The sequence below is a fragment of the Rana temporaria genome, chromosome 1, assembly GCF_905171775.1.
Source record: "Rana temporaria chromosome 1, aRanTem1.1, whole genome shotgun sequence".
Lineage (NCBI taxonomy): Eukaryota > Metazoa > Chordata > Amphibia > Anura > Ranidae > Rana > Rana temporaria.
Genome location: NC_053489.1, coordinates 669721281 through 669743492, shown reverse-complemented (window position 1 = coordinate 669743492; position 22212 = coordinate 669721281). Strand labels below are relative to the sequence as shown.

Below are 22212 nucleotides of genomic sequence, written 5' to 3'. Positions count from 1 at the left end.
ATCGGGTTGTTGTTTAAAAATCCGAGCATTACTTACCGTTGTAGAGGGCGATCTTCCGTCTTCAGTCTTCCGACAGTCTTCCAACGGTCGCATCCATCGCGTCACGATTTTCCGAAAGTAGCCGAACGTCGGTGCGCAGGCGCAGTATAGAGCCGCACCGACGTTCGGCTTCTTTCGGCTACTCGTGACGCGATGGATGCGACCGTCGGAAGCCTTTCGGAAGACTGTCAATCAAGAAGGAACGCCCGCTCCCGAAGACCCATACCCGGAAGTGGCAGAGAAGATCGCCCTCTACAACGGTAAGTAATGCTCGGATTTTTAAACAACAACCCGATTCCCCTAGACAAAATGAGCATACATCTTAGGCCGGGTACAGACGAGAGGATTGATCCGCGGATACGGTCCGCCGGACCATATCCGCGGATAAATCCTCTCGAGGATTTCCGCAGATTTGGATCCGATGGAGTGTACTCACCATCGGATCGAAATCCGCGCCGAAATCCCATCGCGATGACGTGTCGCGCCGTCGCCGCGATGATGACGCGGTGACGTGCGCGACGCTGTCATATAAGGATACCCACGCATGCGTCAAATCATTACGACGCATGCGAGGGAGGGAATCGGACGGATCGATCCGGTGAGTCTGTACAGACCACCGTATCGATCCGCTGAAGCCGATTCCAGCGGATAGATTTCTTAGCATGCTAAGAAATTTTTATCTGCTGGAAATCGGTCGGGCCGAAAAAAATCCGCGGAAAAAGATCCGCTGGGATGTACACACCACAGGATCTATCCGCTGGAACTGATCCACAGATCAATTCCAGCGGATAGATCCTCTCGTGTGTACGGGGGCCTAAGGGTAAAAGAGCAGAAACGGCCTTTATGGGTGAACTCCCGCTTTAAATCCTTCAGCATTTACTGATGTTTTCCCCCAGACCAGAGCAATCTGACAATTCAGCAATGAAACAAATGACTCGGCATTAGTTATACTGACGTAATATATAGAACATTGCAAGGCTTTCCTTAGGTAGTATTTTTTTTCTGAGAATTGTTTAAAACTCAACTCCAGGAAGATATTAAAAACTCAACCCATACAGTCCTGGAGAACACCCATGCATGCGTTGAAAAGGGTCAAGAGTACTGCACTGCCATACAAAAAGGTTAGAAACCTTTAAAAAAAACTGTGTGTTCTATTGTAGAGGATGGGAGAGTCCAGTGAAAATACTGGGCTAGATTCAAGTACAATTGCGCATTTTTTACGGAGGCGCAGGGCAACGTTTTTGCCCTGCGCCCCTGCAAATTTACTGCGCTGCCCTTGATTCACGGAGCAGTAGCTCCGTAAAAATTGCGTGGGCGCGCCGGCGTAAGCGCACGCAATTTAAATGATCCCGTATGGGGCGGGAATCATTTAAATTAGGCGCGTTCCCGCGCCAATCGTAGAGCGCATGCTCCGTCGGGAAACTCTCCCGACGTGCATTGCGGCAAATGACGTCGCAAGGACGTCATTTGCTTCAAAGTGAACGTGAATGGCGTCCAGCGCCATTCACGAATCACTTACGCAAACTACGTAAATTAGAAATTTCACGACGGGTATACGTAACATTGGCTGCCCCTGCTAATAGCAGCCTTACGCGAAAGACGCCGCACGGAAACGACGTAAACTGCGTACGCAGGGCTCGTGTAACGTTGTGAATCGGCGTTAGTATGCAATTTGCATACTATACGCTGAGCACAACGGGAACGCCACCTAGCGGCCATCACAAGAATGCAGCCTAAGATATGCGGGCATAAGAGCCTTATGCCGCGCATATCTTAGGCTGCAGTCGGCGTAACAAGGTTCCTGAATCAGGAGCTTTCGTTACGCCGGGGCAAGTAAGCAATTGCGCTGTGTAACTATGGTTACACAGGCGCAATTGCTTCTTGAATCCAGGCCACTGTATATACTCGAGTATAAGCCGAGTTTTTCAGCACATTTTTTTGTGCCCCCCCCCTCAGGCTTATACTGGTGTCTTCCGCTGTATTCATCTGCAGCAGTGTTGCCAACCGTCCGTATTTTTACGGACAGTCCGTAAAAACGGGCACTTTTTTTCCCCCCGTCCGTAAATGTCCGTAGTTGCGGGAATGTGCCAGTAAAAATGTCCGAGATCGGTTCGGCTTGGAACCGCGCATGCGCAGTTCCGGGGGCTTGAAGGGCCGAGCCGAGCATATGCTGTATTCGGCCGGGGGGGGGGGGGTGAATTTCACAGAGGCCTGCCGCACGGCGCCGGCGAATGATGTATTAGGACATCCCACCAGGCGCACCAGAATTTTGAATCTGTGACTAACCAGGAGGTCGGAGGAGCACAGCACTGGAGCAGGAGTCAGGACTCGGAGGCTGAGCAGCACGTGGCGGCGGCGGCGGAAATGAGGAGCCTGCTGCATCCAGGCAATACAAAGTTCACAGGGGAGTCGGGGACAGACAGAGTGACGGACAGCCCAATCGACAGTGACATGAGGTGATGGTAGCAGAGGGGGATCCGATGGAAGCAGGGGGTGATGGTGGCACCGCTGAAGGGGACGATGGAGACAGTGGAAATTGGAGGCAGGGGGTGATGGTGGCTGAAGTGGCACCGCAGAGAGGGTTGGAGGCAGGGGGCAATGGAGGCAGGGGGAGATTGGAGGCAGGGGGTGTTGGTGGCACCGCAGAGGGTGGGGGATGGAGACAGGGGTTGTTGGTGGCAAAGCAGAGGGGGATGGAGGCAGGGGGTGATTGGAGGCCGGCGGCCTGGGGGAGATTGTGGCACCGCAGAGGGTGGCAGAGGGGGATGGAGGCAGGGGGTGATGTGACTAAATAATTTGCCCTTATTATATCGAAAATAACAAAAATATGTTTTTTTTTTACCTTAAAGCGGGAGTTCACCCATTTATTTATTTTTTTACCTTTTCCCCTTAGATTCCTGCTCGTTTTGTCTAGGGGAATCGGCTATTTGTTTTAAAATATGAGCCGTACTTACCCGTTTTCGAGATGCGTCTTCTCCGTCGCTTCCGGGTATAGGTCTTCGGGAGCGGGCGTTCCTTCTTGATTGACAGTCTTCCGAGAGGCTTCCGACGGTCGCATCCATCGCGTCACTCGTAGCCGAAAGAAGCCGAACGTCGGTGCGGCTCTATACTGCGCCTGCGCACCGACGTTCGGCTTCTTTCGGAAAATCGTGACGCGATGGATGCGACCGTCGGAAGCCTCTCGGAAGACTGTCAATCAAAATAGGAACGCCCAGTCCCGCAGCCCATCCCCGGAAGCGGCGGAGAAGATGCATCTCGTAAACGGTAAGTACGGATCATATTTTAAAACAACTAGCCGATTCCCCTAGACAAAACGAGCCTCCATCTTGGGGGAAATAGTGTCATGTGCGGGTGAACCTCCGCTTTAAATCACGATGCGTACTTGTTTGTAGCCTAAATACTGAAATGTGCACCTAAAAATTTGTAACTTTTGTGAAATGCCAGTAAATTTTGGGTGTCGTGCCAGTAAATTTCAATCTGGTAGGTTGGCAACACTGATCTGCAGCCTCATGCGCCTGATCTCCCGGCGCTGTGACGTGCAGTCTAGTCGGTGGCCGTCCAGTGTAACAAAGCCCCGCCTCCTCCTCGTCTTCATCTGTGATAGGCGGAACACTGACTCACTGCTGGAAAACTGAATCAGTGTTGCATCACGGACAAGGATGAGGTGGAGGCGAGGCTTTGGTACACTGGATGGCTGCCGACTAGACTGACTGCATGTCTTAGCACCGGTGTTCTGGAGATAAGGTACATGAGGCTGCAGATGGACACAGTGAGGCATGCAGATGGGCACAGTGAGGCAGGTAGATGGGCACAGTGAGGCAGGCAGATGGGCACAGTGAGGCAGGCAGATGGGTACAGTGAGACATACAGATGGGTACAGTGAGGCATGCAGATGGGAACAGTGAGGCAGGCAGATGGGAACAGTGAGGCAGGCAGATGGGAACAGTGAGGCAGGCAGATGGGAACAGTGAGGCAGGCAGATGGGCACAGTGAGGCAGGCAGATGGGCACAGTGAGGCAGGCAGATGGGCACAGTGAGGCAGGCAGATGGGCACAGTGAGGCAGGCAGATAAGCACAGTGAGGCAGGCAGATAAGCACAGTGAGGCAGGCAGATGGGCGCAGTGAGGCAGGCAGATAAGCACAGTGAGGCAGGCAGATAAGCACAGTGAGGCAGGCAGATGGGCGCAGTGACGCATGCAAATGGGCACAGTGAAGCTGCAGATTAACACACTGAGGAATGCAGATGGGTACAGCGAGGCATGCAGATGGGCACAGTGAGGCATGCAGATGGGCACAGTGAGGCTGAAAATGGGCATAGTGAAGCTGAAAATGGGCATTGTTGACCCTCTTTTCTACTTACAGTAGCTGCTGCATTTCTCACCCTAGGCTTATACTCAAGTCAACAAGTTTTTCCATTTTTTGGTGGTAAAATTAGGTGCCTTGGCTTATATTCGGGTCGGCTTATACTCGAGTATATACGGTAAGCTGTTTTATAGGGTAAAGGGTGATGTTTAATCTCTGGCCAATAAACAGGCTTGGGTAGCCTGCTGTGCATGCTGGGAGAGATATTAAACATCTGAGTCACTTAAATGATCTTCTCTTTAGGGTTTCATCCTCAGATGATGTTGATGTAACATCAGTCTTGCTTTTATGAGGAGTGCCTCCCTGGAGATATTGACTGCAATGGGGTGCTACAAGACCCTAGAGGAAAAAGATTTGGCGGCCCCCCAACATTGAGGGAAAGACTTCTGAGAAGGGAAGAAACACAGGACCCTTCCCTGTACTGTCCTGGCTTGAACTTCCAAGTCTGAGTTACCACATGAACCTCAGATGTCAAGGAACCATCTTAAAAAATCAGTGTCCCGCCAACATAGTCCAGTGGGACCAAGAAAGCTAGAGAGACCAGCAGGAAGACCAGAGACTGAGAGGAAGCTTGCAGTCCTGTCCTCCCTTTACTACCCTTCCCTACTTTTCAAGCACCTGTGCAATACATGTTCAAAGCCCAAAACAAAGTGATTGGCACCCCTCATTCTAACTAAGCTGAGGACAAGAACATGAGAGGAATGGGCCTGGGACATTTATCACCAAGTAAGGTGGTCTATGACATTCATAATTTAGCGATTGTGACTAGACATGTGCAATTTGTTTTGTTACAAATTAGTTTTTTTTAACAAATTTAGACAAATTTGTTAATTCGCAAATATCTGAATTTACGATTTCCAAAATTCAGAAATTCCAAAATTTGGAAATTTGAAAATTCGGAGAATCGGAAATTCACAAAATTCCAAAGTAAGAATGAAAATCCGAAAATAAGAACAAAGGGCCAGATCCACAAAAACCTGGCGTAACTTAAAAAATCCCATTTAAGTTACACTGCCTTAAAGTTTCTACCTAAGTGCCCGATCCACAAAGCACTTATCTAGAAATTTCAGGCTGTGTAACTAAAATTCCGCCGGCGCAAGGCGTTCCTATTCAAATGGGGCGAGTCCCATTTAAATGAGGCGCGCTCCCGCGCCGGCCGTACTGCGCATGCGCGAATTTACGTTACGCCGAGTTTTGAGGATCGCGACGGCTTAAAAAAGTTGCGTCGGGAAAAAAAAAAAAAAAAATGACAGCGTCGCTCGGCATGCATTCCTGAGGGAGAACTCCATGCCAATTTTCAAAGAAAAAAACGGCATGGGTTCACCCCCCAGGAGCATACCAGGCCCTTAGGTCTGGTATGGGTTGTAAGGAGACCCCCCTACGCCGAAAAATCGACGTAGGGGGTCCCCCTACAATCCATACCAGACCCGTATCCAAAGCACGCTACCCGGCCGGTCAGGAAGGGAGTGGGGACGAGCGAGCGGCCCCCCCCCCCCTCCTGAGCCGTGCCAGGCCGCATGCCCTCAACATGGGGGGGTTGGGTGCTCTGGGGCAGGGGGGCAGGGGGGCGCACTACGCACTACGGACTCCGGGGGGCTTCTTCCATCTTCCGCTGTTGACTCGGCGAACCCCGGTTCTTCTGCAGATGTCCGGTGCCTTCTTCTTCAGCGCTGGCTGCCTGCTATGTTTGTGTGTTAGCTCGATTTCAAACAGGCAGCCGGCGCGGTCTTCTGTGACGTCAGGGTCTTCTGTTCTTCTCCCCTCTTCCGATGTTGACTCGTCGCCTGTTGTCGCTGTAATGATGGAAGCGCGCCTTGCATCCCATTTATATAGGCATCACCGTCCCATCATGCTCCGGCAGGTACCCACGTGGTGGGTGCACGTGGGTAGGCACGTGCGGAGAAGCCCCCCCCGGAGAGCGGAAGAAGAAACCCCCCCCGGAGAGCGGAGAAGACCCCCGGAGAGTGGAAGAAGAAGCCCCCCCTGCTAATAGAGCTAATAAAGAAGACAGGGGGGGCATCCGGAGCACAATAATAAATTATTTTAAAAAGCCTTGTGTTGTGTGTTTACTAACTAACTTGTTGCCTCCAGGTGAATGGGTAGGGGTACGATGTACCCCATGGCACGGCTCAGGAGGGGGGGGGGGCGCTCGCTCGTCCCCACTCCCTTCCTGACCGGCCGGGTAGCGTGCTTTGGATACGGGTCTGGTATGGATTGTAGGGGGACCCCCTACGTCGATTTTTCGGCGTAGGGGGGTCCCCTTACAACCCATACCAGACCTAAGGGCCTGGTATGCTCCTGGGGGGGAACCCATGCCGGTTTTGTTTTTACAAATTGCCGTGGAGTTCTCCCTCGGGAATGCATACCAAATGCCGTCGCTGGAATGGGCTTTTACATGGTGTGACTAGTTTACACTTTGTAACATCAGCCCTAGTTTTACACTTGCAAAATAACACTTACGGCGAAAAAACGAAGCTGGAAAGCTTTGTGGATCGCCTTAAGTGCTAATTTGCATACTAGCAACGGCATTTCGACTCGAAATGCCCCCAGCGGCGGATGCGGTACTGCATCCTAAGATTCGGCAGTGTAATTCAATTACACATGCCTGATCTTCTGCCTAACTTTGGAAAAAGCCTTTTGAGGATCGTTTCCAAAGTTAGACACAGACTGAACAGCAGTTAAGTCTGCGTATCTCTTTTGAGGATCTGGCCCAAAAATCTGAAGATTCAAAAAATCTGAAAACCCGAAAATCAGAAATAATAACTACCTAATAATAACTTGACTTTTACTAACTATTACTATTACTGGGCCAGATCCGAAGATAATTAGATGGGCGCAGCGTATCAGAGATACGCTACGCCGCCGTACCTTACCTGGCGGATCTTCGCATCCTCAAAGAATTTGCGCCTTAAGTTACGGCGGCGTAGTGTATTTCTGGCGGCGGAATTCAAATCGGCGGGTAGGGGACGTGATTCATTTAAATGAAGCGCGTCCCCGCGCCGAATGAACTGCACATGCGTCATTCCGAAATTTCCCGCCGTGCATTGCGCTAAATGACGTCGCTAGGATGTCATTTTTTTTAACTTAGACGTGACTTACGTCCATCCCTATTCACGGACGACTTACGCAAAAAAAAAAAAATTCAAATTTCGACGCGGGAACGACAGCCATACTTAACATGGCAAGTCTATCTATACGCCGCAAAATACCAGCTTTAACTATACGCCGGAAAAAACGACTACAGACGATGTTAGAAAATGCGACGGCCGCGCGTACGTTCGTGGATCGTCGTAAATCGCTAATTTGCATAACCGTCGCGGAAAACAACGCAAACTCCACCCAGCGGGCGCCGAAGTATTGCATCTAAGATCCAAAGGCGTACGAAGCCGTACGCCTGTCGGATCGAACCCAGATGCCGTTGTATCTTGGTTTGAGGATTCAAACTAAAGATACGACGCGGGAAATTTGAAAGTACGCCGGAGTATCAGTAGATGCTCTGTGGATCTGCCCCACTATTACTAACTATATAGGTATTGGAATTTCCTTTCAAATTTCTTTATTAGTGAACGTAACAAATCCGATTTTTTTTTGAAGCTACAAAATATCTGTAATAACAAATGTCATATCTAAACGAATGGAATGTAATAAATGAATAATAAATAACAATAATAATAATAAAAACTTATTATTTATTATTATTTAGTTTTGTTCCATTTGTTTAGATGCGGCATTCTTTATTTTGGACCATTCTTAACTTCAGATACATTTTGTATTTAATAGTTAGTAATAGTTAAGTTATTATTAGTTAGTTATTTCAGATTTTCGAGTTTTTTGGATTTTTAAATTTTCAGATTTTTGTTCTTATTTTCAGATTTACGTTCTTTTGAACTTTCAGATTTTTGTTCTCATTTTTTATTTCGGAATTCTCTGAATTTCTGAATCTCCGAATTTTCAAATTTCGATTTTCAAATTTTCGAATTCCAAATTTCCGAAATTATTAGTTATCATTTAGAATTTTTGGATTTTCGTTCTTTCTAATTTTCGGATATTCCTTTCTTATTTTCACATTTGAATTTACGAACTATGAAATTTCAAATTTTTTAAATTTATTTCGAATTTACGAAAAACAAACAAATGAAACAAAAACAAACACATTTTTCAGCAGTGCATGTCTAATTGTGGCTAACCCTTATGGCCAAGGGTGAAAGTCAATCAAAGATTACAATCGTGTAATTGTAGGAGCCAATCAGAATTTTCTGCATGGAAATCATCACAGTAAGAGGTGGATTCTCATTGGTCGGTAAGGTTAATGCAGTTCACACTCAAATCTTTTCCAGCACTTACCTGCTTTAGCTCTGACCCAGGAGACGGCCTTCCTCTCCAGCAGCTCCCACTCCTCTCTCTGGTCTAGATAGTTGGTGTGAAGCCAGATCACCGCCAGGACCGTCACCCACACCGACCCCTCCACGTTCTGCAAAGAAGGGAAGGATGAGATTTAGGGCCAGATTCTCGTACGATCGCGTGCGGGCGTAACGTATCTGATTTACGTTACGCCTCCGCAACTTAGACGGGCAAGTGCTGTATTCTCAAAGCACTTACTGCGTAAGTTGCGGCGGCGTAGCGTAAATCGGCCGGCGTAAGCCCGCCTAATTTAAATTTGGATCAGGGGGGCGTGTTTTATGTAAATCTTCTGTGACCCGACGTGATTGACGTTTTTCGCCGTCCGTGGAATTTCCCAGTGTGCATTGCTCCAAAGTACGCCGCAAGGACGTCATTGGTTTCGACGTGAACGTAAATGACGTCCAGCCCCATTCACGGACGACTTGCGCAAACGACGTAACTTTTTCAAATTTCGACGCGAGAACGACGGCCATACTTAACATTGGTACGCCGCACTTACGCCACCATATAGCAGGGGTAACTATACGCCGGGAAAAGCCTAACGTAAACAGCGTAACTTTACTGCGTCGGCCGGGCGTACGTTCGTGAATTCGCGTATCTAGCTAATTTGCATACTCAACGCGGAATTCGACGGAAGCGCCACCTAGCGGCCAGCGTAAATATGCATTTACGATACCGACGGTGTAACACAGTTACGCCAGTCGGATCTATGGGAAATCTATGCGTAACGGATTCTAAGAATCAGGCGCATAGATACGACCGTCGTATCTCGTTTGAGAATCTGGCCCTTAGGCTTTACTTTGTGGCCAAGTGACCGGACCTCTTTCTCCCTTGTGGTGGGCATTTCTCAGCTATTAGCTTGCAGACATCTGAATGATGTAACACAAAACGGGGACATTTTAAAAGTGAGGTTCCTTCTCAGAACTGCTGACAATCAACAAAGCAAGACTGGGAAAGGGTCAGGATGGCAAAGCCAACTAAGGGAGCTACAGGCATGCCATACGTCAACAATGGTGTTTTATATTTCCATGCAACAAACTCGGGGACATAAACTGACCACGCTTGCAATGATCTTCTTCAACGTTTCTATCCTCTCCTCTAGAGATTGACCAATTCGCACCTGTGGAAAAAAATAAAAAATGTACACATATTTTAAATCGAGCAATTATCTGGAAAATTACTTAGAACCCCCTAACAGTCTCTACTTTATGAAAACAGAGTCTCCGGGAGAATAAAATGGTGGCTGCTGCAATTTTTTTGATACACGATATTTGTGCAGTTGCTAATTAAACGCATATCGTCAGGAAAAAAAAAATCAGTTCACACAAACACAATATACCGTATTTATCGGCGTATAACACACACTTTTCCTCCCTGAAAATAGAGGGAAAATCACGGGTGTGTGTTATACGCCAATAGCGTACCTCGGAGGAGAAGGAGGGGGCAAGCGCCGACGGAATCACAGAGCCGTCAGCCTGTTCACTCGGCTATGACATAACACACACGTCCCGCCTTTGCCACCGGCATTGGACCAGTGTTCTGTCAATCACAGGACATGGTCCAATGGCAATGGCGGAGCTGGGACTGTCGACAGAGCCGAGTACTGTAAACAGATGATGGCTCTGTGATTCCGGCGGCACTTGTCCCCCTCCTGATTTCCTGCACTGCGTGAGAGATGGTGAGGCTGCAGATAGGCATCAGGCTGCATTGGATGGGCGCAAATCAGGCTGCAGATGTGCACAGAGGCTGCATTGGATGGGAGCAGATCAGGCTGCAGGTGGGCACAGAGGCTGCATTGAATGGGCACAGATCAGGCTGCAGGTGGGCACAGAGGCGGCATTGAGGCTGCAGATGGGCATCAGGATGCATTGGATGGGCGCAGATCAGGCTGCAGATGGGCACAGAGGCTGCATTAAAGCTGCAGATGGGCACTGATCAGGCTGCATTAATTGGCACTGACCATTATTTTATGGCGATGGCGGAGGCGGGACTGTCGACAGAGCCGAGTACTGTAAACAGATGACGGCTCGGTGATTCCGGCGGCGCTCATCCCCCTCCCGATTTCCTGCACTGCGTGAGAGATGGTGAGGCTGCAGATAGGCATCAGGCTGCATTGGATGGGCGCAGATCAGGGTGCAGATGTGCACAGAGGCTGCTTTGAGGCTGCAGATGGGTATCAGGCTGCAGATGTGCACAGAGGCTGCATTTAGGCTGCAGATGGGCATCAGGATGCATTGGATGGGCGCAGATCAGGCTGCAGATGGGCACAGAGGCTGCATTAAAGCTGCAGATGGGCACTGATCAGGCTGCATTAATTGGCACTGACCATTATTTTATGGCGATGGCGGAGGCGGGACTGTCGACAGAGCCGAGTACTGTAAACAGATGACGGCTCGGTGATTCCGGCGGCGCTCGTCCATCTCCTGATTTCCTGCACTGCATGAGAGATGGTGAGGCTGCATGGTGAGCTGGTGAGGCTGCAAAAATGCATCAGGCTGCATTGGATGGGCGCAGATCAGGGTGCAGATGTGCACAGAGGCTGCATTGAGGCTGCAGATGGGCATCAGGCTGCAGATGTGCACAGAGGCTGCATTGAGGCTGCAGATGGGCATCATGCTGCATTGGATGGGCGCAGATTAGTCTGCAAATGGGCACAGAGGCTGCATTGAAGCTGTAGATAGGAACTAATCAGGCTGCATTGATTGGCACTGACCATTATTTTGCTATAAAGTGGTTCATTTGAAAAAAAAAATCCTGAAACTTCCCTCTTAAATTGGGGTGTGTGTTAGTGTGTTATACGCCGATAAATATGGTAATACCCATTTGTAGAGTTGTGTCCGACTAAAGGTAATCACCTAGGGGCAGATCCACATAGAAATAGATGGGCGCAGCGTATGTGAGATACACTACGCCGCTGTAACTTACCTTTGGCCGGTTCGATCCCTGGAAGAATTTGCGGCGTAAGTTACGGCGGCGTAGTCTATCTCTGGCGGCGGAATTCAAATCGGCGATTAGGGGGCGTGTTTTATTTAAATGAAGCGTGTCCCCGCGCTGAATGAACTGCGCATGCTCCATTTGTAAATTTCCCGCCGTGCATTGCGCTAAATGACGTCGCAACGACTTAATTTTTTTTAACTTAGACATGAATTACGTCCATCCCGATTCACGGACGACTTACGCAAAAAAAAAAAAAATTCAAAATAAACGCGGGAACGACAGCCATACTTAACACGGCAGGTCTAACTATACGCGGCAAAATACCAGCTTTAACTATACGCCGGAAAAAGCCGACTCGAGACACCGTAAAAAAATGCGCCGGCCGCTCGTACGTTCGTGGATCGTCGGAAATAGCTAATTTGCATACCTGACGCGGAAAACGACGTGAACGCCACCCAGCGGACGCGTCTTAGATCCGAAGGCATACGAGGACGTACACCTGTCGGATCTAACCCAGATGCCGTCGTATCTTGGTTTGAGGATTCAAACCAAAGATACGACGCGGGAAATTTGAAAGTACGCCGGCGTATCAGTAGATACGCCGGCATACTCGCTCTGTGGATCTGCCCCCTAGTATTTAGCACCTCATCCCAAAAAGTCAAATATTCAAGAGAGGGGGGGGGGGGGCACCACACGTGATTAGGGTGTGCCCAGGCACATCCGGCACACCCTGTACCCATGTCATCAATGTACATTTAGGATTAGTTTTACATACACTTGTAGAGCCTGTGTACTTTCAGTACAGGTGCTATGTCAAATTTAGTTGGGGGATGAGAGAGTTACTTTGCTCTCATCCGTGTTGATCTGTTTAAATTGGGCTGCTGCCAGCCCTGGGCTGTCCTGTGATCTCATTATGTGTTCCAAAGATACCGTTCCATCTTTGAAAAGCAGGTGGCGCCAGAGGGGTTCAGGCGGAGGCACCTTTCTGCAGCAGCCATGCTGGGGGAGGGTATTTCTGTGGCAGATGCCATTGGGCGGGGTTCTTCGCCCGTTCCTGGTTCGAGGTGCGGCACCCACCTTTAGGGTGTGCGCACATCACGGGCCCCGGCGATATGGCCTACCAGGAGCAACTAATGCTGCAAAGGGACCCCAGTGACTTACTGGGTTTCCACATTCTATGAAGAAGATCCCAAGCGAGTTGTGCTGTTCGATGGGGAGTCGGTCTGAGGTGAACCCGGAGGCAGGTGATCCAATAGGGGTGGCCGGAGGGGTGGCCGGACACTGCTGCAAACTGTCAGTCGGTGACCCCAAGGACAAGAAAGTCTACCTGAGGGAGATTCAGGCAAACCATTCATTGAGAGGATTCGCTCCACTATTCATGTTCCTGAGGGAAGGGCCTGTGGCAGAGGTCTCACTCCTAATTCTTTTCTTTTTTTATCTACTCACACATGTTGCAGACTATTATGTTTTTTTTTGTTTTGTTTTTTTTAAAGTGTATTTTGTGCGTGTACTCGAGAGAGGAGCCGGACTGCAGGAGTTGGGAGTAGGCAGGCCTCCCCCAGAGGCAATCTGCCACCTTTCTCCATGCCCCGGGTGGCAATGGCGGGTGCGTGAGGGGGTCCACACAGCCCGCCCTACCTGCTCCGCTTTGAAGCCCAACGGGGCAGAGGGACTCCCTATAAGGGAGTGAGAGGATCTAGCCCACTCAACCAGCCCCGTTAGTCCTTCGCCTCTCTTTTTAGAGACCGCGTGGTCAAAGTGTGTGCATGTTAACCCAATTTCGAGTGGTGGTTTTTGTGGGAGGGGGGTGGGCGTACTAAGCGCAGGCTTACCTCGCATAGCACACCCACCGGGAGCCGGGCTGAGACCACCAAACTCAATTCACATGCAGCCGAGACCGGGATCCGAACCCCTAGCTGCAGAGGTGAATGGCTTGTTAGCGCAGTGCCAATCGTGTTGAGCCACCGCAGCTCCCTTCCTAATTCTATTCTGACCTGAGCCAAGTCGGTGGCAGAGACTTGTTTCTTCTCAACAAATTCCGCGTGACACCCTGGCTGCCAGGCCTGTGAGGGAGGTCTGTCCAGGTGCACTACGCTCACTCCGGCTGGAGTATCGACCAAGCAAGAGTTACCATTTTGAAGCAGGATTGCTTCTCTTATCCATAGGCCTGAATCTTCAAGTTTTCTCCTTTCACCAACCTTTCTCTATCTACCTCGAGTCAGGGATGGACTGGGACAGAAATTTGGCCCTGGACTTCATCCAGACTGGCCCACTTTGACAGGTCTTTCCCATGGTGGCCGGACAACTCCCGCACCCCCCCGGCCACCCAAGCCCCCTCTCCCCCTTCACAAGCCACTAGCCGTTCTACTTTATTAGAGTAGAACAGCTGGTACTCTTATAGGCAGTACCAGTGGGGAAGCTAGACATTATTTCACCCGGGGCAAAGAATCAGTTTGGTGCCCCCCTTATGGGACAAGATTAGGCAGAAGTGAGAAACTCCCAGGCCATAGCTGTTAAGTCAGCTGTCTGTCCCCTCCCCCATGCTCCTCTGTCATCCCCCCTGCTTCTTTGTTCCCCCCAGGTGGGTGCTGCGGGGAGGGAGAGACAGAGGAGTGGAGGGGGCAGCAGTCCGCTGTTACTGAAGCCGGCCCACTGAGCCATCGGCCCACCGGGAAACTCCCTGTGGTCCCAATGGCCAGTCCATCCCTGCCTCGAGTTGACTGTTGGTCATGTTGGACTAGTAATAAAAGCACAGAAAACGTCACCCTGTTGTCTGGACATTCCGTCAATACTCTCATCAACATTATCATCCCTAGACACATCATAGAGGTAACATAACATGCCGTCCCAATCTATCCAGCGGCTCCTTCGGGGGTGAGCGCTACACACTTTATTATTTTCCTCTGACAGCAGTAGAATTACCTAGCATGCAAATATGGTCAGTACCACCATACCTGGTCGGGGTTCCTGGCCTTTATGTCTGTCTCAGATATTCCCAGGACATCAGAGATCTCGGGGGTCAGGTCCCAGGATCCGTCCGCGTTCTGCAAGGGGATCAGCCTCATTAAATCAGGAAACACCCCTCGGGCAGCAGACCGGGGTGGTTTCTCCGATCCTTTATTTTGGTCATCTATATATTTAAATAAAAAATGTAAGATTAGATACATTTCATAAACAGTTAAAGTATAACCAATCCAAAACAATCATTTTTTTAGTTCAATAGTTTTATTGAAAATTTTAAGATGAGAACAAAAGCAAAAGAAACAAAAGACAATGGGCCAAGTTCACAGACAAATACGTTACGCTGCGGCGGCGTAACGTATCCCATTTACGTTACACCGCCGCAGGTTTACAGTGTAAGTGCCTGATTCACAAAGCACTTACCTGTAAACTTGCGGCGGTGTAACGTAAATCCGCTCGGCGCAAGCCCGCCTAATTCAAATGGGGCGGGCACCATTTAAATTAGGCGCGTCTCCGCGCCGAACGTACTGCGCATGCTCCGTCCGTCAAATTACCCGACGTGCATTGCGCTAAATGACGTCGCAAGGACGTCATTGGTTTCGACGTTAACGTAAATGGCGTCCAGCGCCATTCACGGACGACTTACGCAAACGACGTGAAATTTAAAATTTCGACGCGGGAACGACGGCCACATGGGTTACACCACCTAGAGGGCATGCTTAGTCTTACGCGGCGTATCTTGGCGGAAACGGCGTAAATTTAGAGCGACGGGTAAAGCGTACGCTCGTGAATCGCCGTAACTAGTCATTTGCATATTCTACGCCGACCACAATGGAATCGCCACCTAGCGGCCGGCCTAGAATTGCATCCTAAGATCCGACGGTGTAAGTCAATTACACCTGTCGGATCTTAGGGCTATCTATGCGTAACCTGATTCTATGAATCAGCCGCATAGATACGACAATCGTATCTCAGAGATACAACGGTGTATCAGGAGATACGCCGTCGTATCTCTTTTGTGAATCTGGCCCAATGTGCATATAGATAAAATAAAATAAGACAAACAATACATTCCAGCACCGAAGTATACAATCATGTGAACCTTACACTAAAAACATACGCTAACATAGTGCTCAAATTCGTGCACTTAACCATAACTGCCCAGGCCCAGGCACACACTCGGCAGCCATACCATGTCACTGTATACCGTACTAGAGTGGAGCAAGCCCCGAGACCCTCAATCCCCTGGGAGCCCCAAAGGGAACACACTGCATCCCAGGAGACGGAGTGACAAAGCTTCCTCCCATGGCTACTGGAGCTGTACCCAAGCATGCGCAGAAAGGGACATCTTCCAATCTTGATGATCCTTCTCAACAAAATAAGTAAGGTACCTTAATGGTAAACCTCTGTGACAGAAGAGCAACTCAGGTATGCCAAGAGAGGCGGTAGAAAAGCGAGAAAGAATAAAACATGAGAGGATAGAAGAGAGGTTCAAACCCAGACTATCTATGAGGGATACAGACATTCAAGTTTTCAGGCCGGACCCCAGGTATGAGCGAGATATTGCAGTAAGTGGCCCAGGGTTCCCAAATGGACGTAAATATCTCAGTTCTATCATTAAGTTTAGCTACGATTTGCTCTTGCACCATGATCCAGGAGACTTTCCTCCTGAACCCTTGGAAGGAGATAGTAGGTTTCTTCCAGGCTCTGGCTATGGTCAGTTTGGCACCCAATAGCACAAAGAATGCCAGTGCCTGAGAATATTTGGATAAGTCCGGAATACTATGATTTAGCAGTGCTATGCTGGGATGTGGGGTCACTGTCACCCCTGTCAAGGAACCAATGGAACAGAAGACCTTCCGCCAAAAGGATCTAATGCGTGGACAGGTCCACCAAACGTGCAGCATGGTGCCCTCAGGTTCACAGCCTCTAAAGCAAACTGTCGAGGTCCCTGGATACATTTTAGCCAGCGTGGAAGGAACATAGTACCACCTAATCAACACTTATAGGCTAGCCTCGATGAGGGAGACAATGGGGCTGATTTACCAAGCCTTTACTCCATGACTCATGGAGTAAAAGCAGGAGTAGCAGCCGTTTTGCCATTTACTAAAGAAATACGCTGCTAGTGCAGTGTATTTCCCTAGTTACTAATGTGCTCCGTGCGCCCAGGAGAGGGTGCATTGTGCACCAGTACAGACCTGGCGCACGGCACATTGAAATGTAAATTGCGGGGGTTTGGGCGGGAGTTTATTAGGGGGGGAGGTGGGGGGATGCAGGGGAAGTGAAGTGACATGTGTTTGAAAGTGTTTGGCGGGCCGAATTGAAAGGGAAAGTGTTTTTTGAAAACAGATCCCCGTACGCTTGCACAGTGCGCCTGAACCTCGGGAGGTTCATTTGCATACTGGGCATGCGCAGAGAGAAATTTCGGCGCTTCCCGTGCGCCTTGGCAGTACGCCGTGAAAATCTTGGTAAATACCAAGCGGCGTACCCGTGAATGCGCTGCGTGACGCGGCGCACAGGAATCTCCGAGCTGTTTTCAGCCATGAAGGGGAACTCCGCGCCAAATTTCAAACTTGAAATCGGCGCGGGTCCCCATTCAGGGCTACATTAGGCTCTTAGGCTTGGTCCGGAACGTGAGGGGTTAAACCCGCACCGATTCGGCGCGGGGTTCCCCCCCCCAGATCCAAACCAAGCCCTCATCCCAAGCACGCAGTCTGGCACGGACAGGAATGGGGGTGGGGACGAGCGAGCGCCCCCCCCCTCCTGAGCCGTACCAGACCGCATGCCCTCAACATGGGGGAGTGTGTGCTGTGGGGGAGGGGGGCACTGCCCCCCCCCCACCCCACAGCACTCTTGCCCACATGTCGATAGGGACAAGAGCCTCTTCCCGACAACCCTTGCCATTGGTTGTCGGGGTATGCGGGCAGGGCTAATCGGAATCTGCGAGCTCCCTTTAATAAGGGGGCCCCCAGATGCCGGCCCCCCACCCTATGTGAATGAGTATGGGGTACATCGTACCTCTACCCATTCACATGGGGGAAATGTAAAGTAAAATAAAACACCACACAGAATAAAATATTTTATTAATCTGCTCCGGAGCCCCCCCTTTCTTCTTTAGCTCTCTTACAAGGGGGGGTTTCTTCTCTCCCGATCTTCCGCCGGGACCCTGGGCTTCGGTGATTTCTGCCGGGGGAGGGCGCCATCCCTCGGTCCTCTCCGGAGCCTTCCGCCGGATGCCCCCACCCCATTTAAGCTCTTTTACATTAGGGGGGGCATCCGAACTTCGGGGTCTTCTGCCGGGGGATGGCGCCTATCCCCCGGTCTTTCCGGTGCCTTCCGCCAGGGTTCCGGTCTTCCTGGTCTTCTGCCGGGGGTGCGCCAACTCCCCGGTCTTTTCTCTTCTGTCTTCTCTGCTCCCTCTTCTGCCTGGCTCCCCCGCGGAGCCAGGGCTTTCTTCCGTCTTCTTTCTTCTCTCTTCCTTCTTCTGCCTGTCTCCTCCGGGAGCCCAGGGCTTGTCTCCGCTGTCTTCTCCCTTCTCTTCCATTCGATGTTGACACAACGAGGTTCCGTGCTGACATGCCGTGTCAGCGGCGGGCATGGACTTATATAGGGTAATGCCACCATGTGACCTCAACCCATGTGACATCACATTCCCTGGGCATGATGGGAATGTGATGTCACATGGGTTGAGGTCACATGGTGGCATTGCCCTATATAAGTCCATGCCCGCTGCTCAGACGGCATTCCAGCGCCGGACCTCGTCGTGTCAACATCGAATGGAAGAGAAGGGAGAAGACAGCGGAGACAAGCCCTGTGCTCCGCGGAGGAGACAGGCAGAAGCGGAAGGCATCGCAGAAGCCCGCGGGTGTCGCCCACTGGCGGAAGACACCGTACAAGCCCGGTACCCTCCCCCAAAGGCAGGAGCCTCACTGGTGAAGGGGGCCCCGGTGAATTACGTCGCTGAAGACGGGGGTGGGGTGCCAGTGCCCCCCCCCCCCCCGCAGAAACCGTCGTAGAAGCCCGGGACCCTCCCCCAAAGGCAGGAGCCTCACTGGTGAAGGGGGTCCCGGTGAAAGACGGCGAAGCCCGGGGCCTAATGGGGTGGTGGTGGGGGGCCCCGGCAGAAGACCCCCGGCAGACTAATAAATTAATTTATTCATGTGTGGTGTTTTATTTCTTTACATTTTTTCCCCCAGGTGAATGGGTAGGGGTACGATGTACCCCCATACTCCTTCACATAGGGTGGGGGGCCGGAATCTGGGGGCCACCTTATTAAAGGGGCCTCTCAGATTCTGATAAGCCCCCCGCCCGCATACCCCGCCCGCATACCCCGACAACCAACGGCCAGGGTTGTCGGGAAGATGCTCTTGTCCCTATCGACATGGGGACAAGAGTGCTTTGGGGTGGGGGGGGCAGTGCCCCCCTCCCCCACAGCACACACTCCCCCATGTTGAGGGCATGCGGTCCGGTACGGCTCAGGAGGGGGGGGGCGCCGTTCCTGTCCGGCCAGACTGCGTGCCTGGGATGAGGGCTTGGTTTGGATCTTGGGGGGAACCCATGTCAGTCCCCCCCCTTCAGTTAGAACACACCCAGGGAACATATTTAACCCCTCCCTCGCACCTAGTGTTAACCCCTTCCCTGCCAGTGGCATTTTTAGAGTAAGCAATGCATTTTTACAGCACTGATCGCTAGAAAAATGCCAATGGTTCCAAAAAAGTGTCCGATGTGTCCGCCATAATGTCGCAGTACCAATAAAAATCGCTGATCGCCGCAATAACTTGTTAAATAAAAAATACAACAAAAATGCCATATTTTGGAGACTTTTGCCAAAACCAATCAATAAACGCTAATTGCGAGTTTTTGGGAACCAAAAAGATGTAGAATATGTATCGGCCTAAACTGAGGGATTTATTTATTTTTTTGAATATATATTTTAGGGGATATTTATTATAGCAAAATGTCAAAATTACTCTTTTTGGTTTTTTAAATTGTCGCTCTATTTTTGGTTATAGCTCGAAAAATTCACAAAACACTAAAGTTAGCCCAATTTTTGGTGATAATGTGAAAGATGATGTTACACCGAGTAAATAGATACCTTACATGTCACGCTTTACTATTGAAAACACACCTGGAATGGGGCCAAAATTCATTACTTAAAAAAATCCCCATAGGCGACCTTTTTTTTTTTTTTTTTCTCAGGTTACCAGTTTATAGCTACAGAGAAAGTCTAGTGCTAAAAGTATTACTCTCGCTCTAACGCACGCGTCACTACCTCACATGTGTGGTTTGAACGGTGTTTACATATGTGGGCGGGACTTACGCAAGTCCCGCCCACATATATAAACATCGTTCAAACCACACATGTGAGGTATTGATGCGTGCGTTAGAGCGAGAGCAAGACTTTTAGCACTAGACCTTCTTTGTAACTATAAACTGGTAACCTGAAAAAAAAAAGGTCGCCTATGGGGAATTTCAAGCAAATTGGCAACCTTTTTTTCCCCACAAATAGATTATTAAATGTGCGTGTTTACTTCTGTCTTTAACACCTCCCCTTCAGGCTGGAAAGCATCAGATCAGGGGGAAAAAAAGCTCTCATTCCATTGCAGCTTGGTTCCTACATGTGTGATGAACTGAGCATGCTCAAACACTTAGAAAAAAATTATCCTTTCTTTTTAAAAGGTGAAAAACAGTTGGATGCTCATAGAGCGTGGTTTGGGTTAATTGCAGGTGTGCCCAATTACAAGCTCACCCAAACTAGAGACTGCAATTTGTTCATGTGATTTCAATTGCTTCATTACTAGCACTGTTATAAAAAGCATGGATCGATCATTCCTCAGCTGCCCTCAGAAGGGGCAGGCTGGCAGAAATGCTGTTGCTAAACACAAATGTGGTTTGTTGCATGGGTTTTGTTTTGCCAATGGTTTATTTTTAAATGATGTTCACTTTGATGTATTTTTCTATGTGGCCTTCTTTTATGAAAAATGTGTGAAGATGTTAAAGCTATGGTTATTTTTAATTTTGAAATGTATTTTTGTTTGTGTTTGTTTGTCTTTTTTTGCTTTCCTTGTTTTGTTGACCAATAAAAATTACTTTAAAATTGTTAAGTTTGTCTTTTGTTACTTTTTCATGCTACATATGTTGACAGCTGCAGCTGAAATCGGTTTGGGCCTAACAAATTATGTGTGATTTTTGTCTAAGCTTCTTTCCTGGTGTGTAATCATGAAATGTTTGCCATGTTAATTCTCCATGACTTTAAAGACAAAACTGGTAAGTATTTTCTTTTTTCTGCAGTGGTCCTCAGCCCTCAAGTACCCCCGACAGGACATGTTTTGTGTATTTCTCTTATCAAGAATTGCTGTCCAGACTGTCTTTTAAAGCACATGTGCAAGATGAAGGAAAACCTGCAAACATGGCCTGGGGGGGGTTTGCTATTGGTGGACAGGCTTGACGTGCTGATTTACAGCACTGTGCTTAAATCTAGCGCAAGGCAATCCTATTCAAATTGTGGGTGTTTGAGGGAGTGTTAGAACCCCTGCTTTGTGTTTTTTTATTTTTGGGTTGAGCTTTGTGTCCCTTTTCTTAAAATTGGCTTCACTTCCTGTCACACAGCTGAACAGGAAGTGAGGTTAAAATCCTACCAGTGTCATTTCTTGGGGACACAGGTCAATCTAACTAGTGTCCCCATTAAGCAAATTGCACTCCAGCACTGCTGTGTACACCCCAAATCATGGGTCTTCAAACTACGGCCCTCCAGTTGTTCAGGAACTACAATTCCCATCATGCCTAGTCATGTCTGTGAATGTCAGTGCATTACAAGGCCTCATGGGATGTGTAGTTCTACAACAGCTGGAGGGCCGTAGTTTGAGGATCCCTGCCCCAAATGATTATTTAGTTTGGGGTTTAGTAAAGGCAAAGCCACTCTGCAGTACAAGCATAGTTGCTGAAAATCAGAGAGGAAGCACTGATGGTTTTAACATCCAATCCTGTAGAAGCAAAGTTGTTTTGTTTTCTTTCTTCCTTGCTTTGCACTTGTAGTGCAAAGTGGATTTGCCTTTAGTAAATGGACCCCAAAGTCCAAGATCCCTAATAATTTGGGGTGTACACAGCAAAATGCTAGAGTGCAATTTACATAATGGGAAACTATTTAGATTGATCTCTGTGTCCCCAAGAAAAGATATTAGTAAGGTTTTACCCTCACTTCCTGTTTGGCTATGTGACAGGAAGTGAATGAATTAGAAAGGGTGAAGACACCTCACAAATGTTGTCACTATCAGGGGTGCAGACATCCCCAAAAAAATGAGCAGATAATACTTATTTGCAAATTAATAATTTTTTAGTTAACATTGGGTGGGGTGCTCTAACACACACATTCCTACATATTAGCAACGCTGTATCCTGGCCTATTGGCATGGTTATATTTTCTTAGGGCTCTCAATAAAACTCTATGAAATTTGTGCTTAAACTAGAACCAGGGGCGGACTGACAACTCATGGGGCCCCTGGGCAATAGAAG

General features: G+C 49.2%; 1 protein-coding gene across 1 annotated transcript in view; it reads right to left on the bottom strand.

The window, feature by feature from the left end:
• LOC120924604 (von Willebrand factor A domain-containing protein 5A-like) overlaps positions 1–22212 on the bottom strand; it is a 94885-nt gene that overhangs the window by 1843 nt on the left and 70830 nt on the right. The window contains exons 8-10 of the mRNA XM_040335595.1: positions 14694–14869; positions 9860–9922; positions 8746–8872 (exon numbers count right to left, since the gene is read on the bottom strand). Of these exons, the coding sequence (XP_040191529.1) occupies positions 8746–8872; positions 9860–9922; positions 14694–14869 (366 nt within the window). The remainder of the gene's footprint in view (positions 1–8745; positions 8873–9859; positions 9923–14693; positions 14870–22212) is intronic.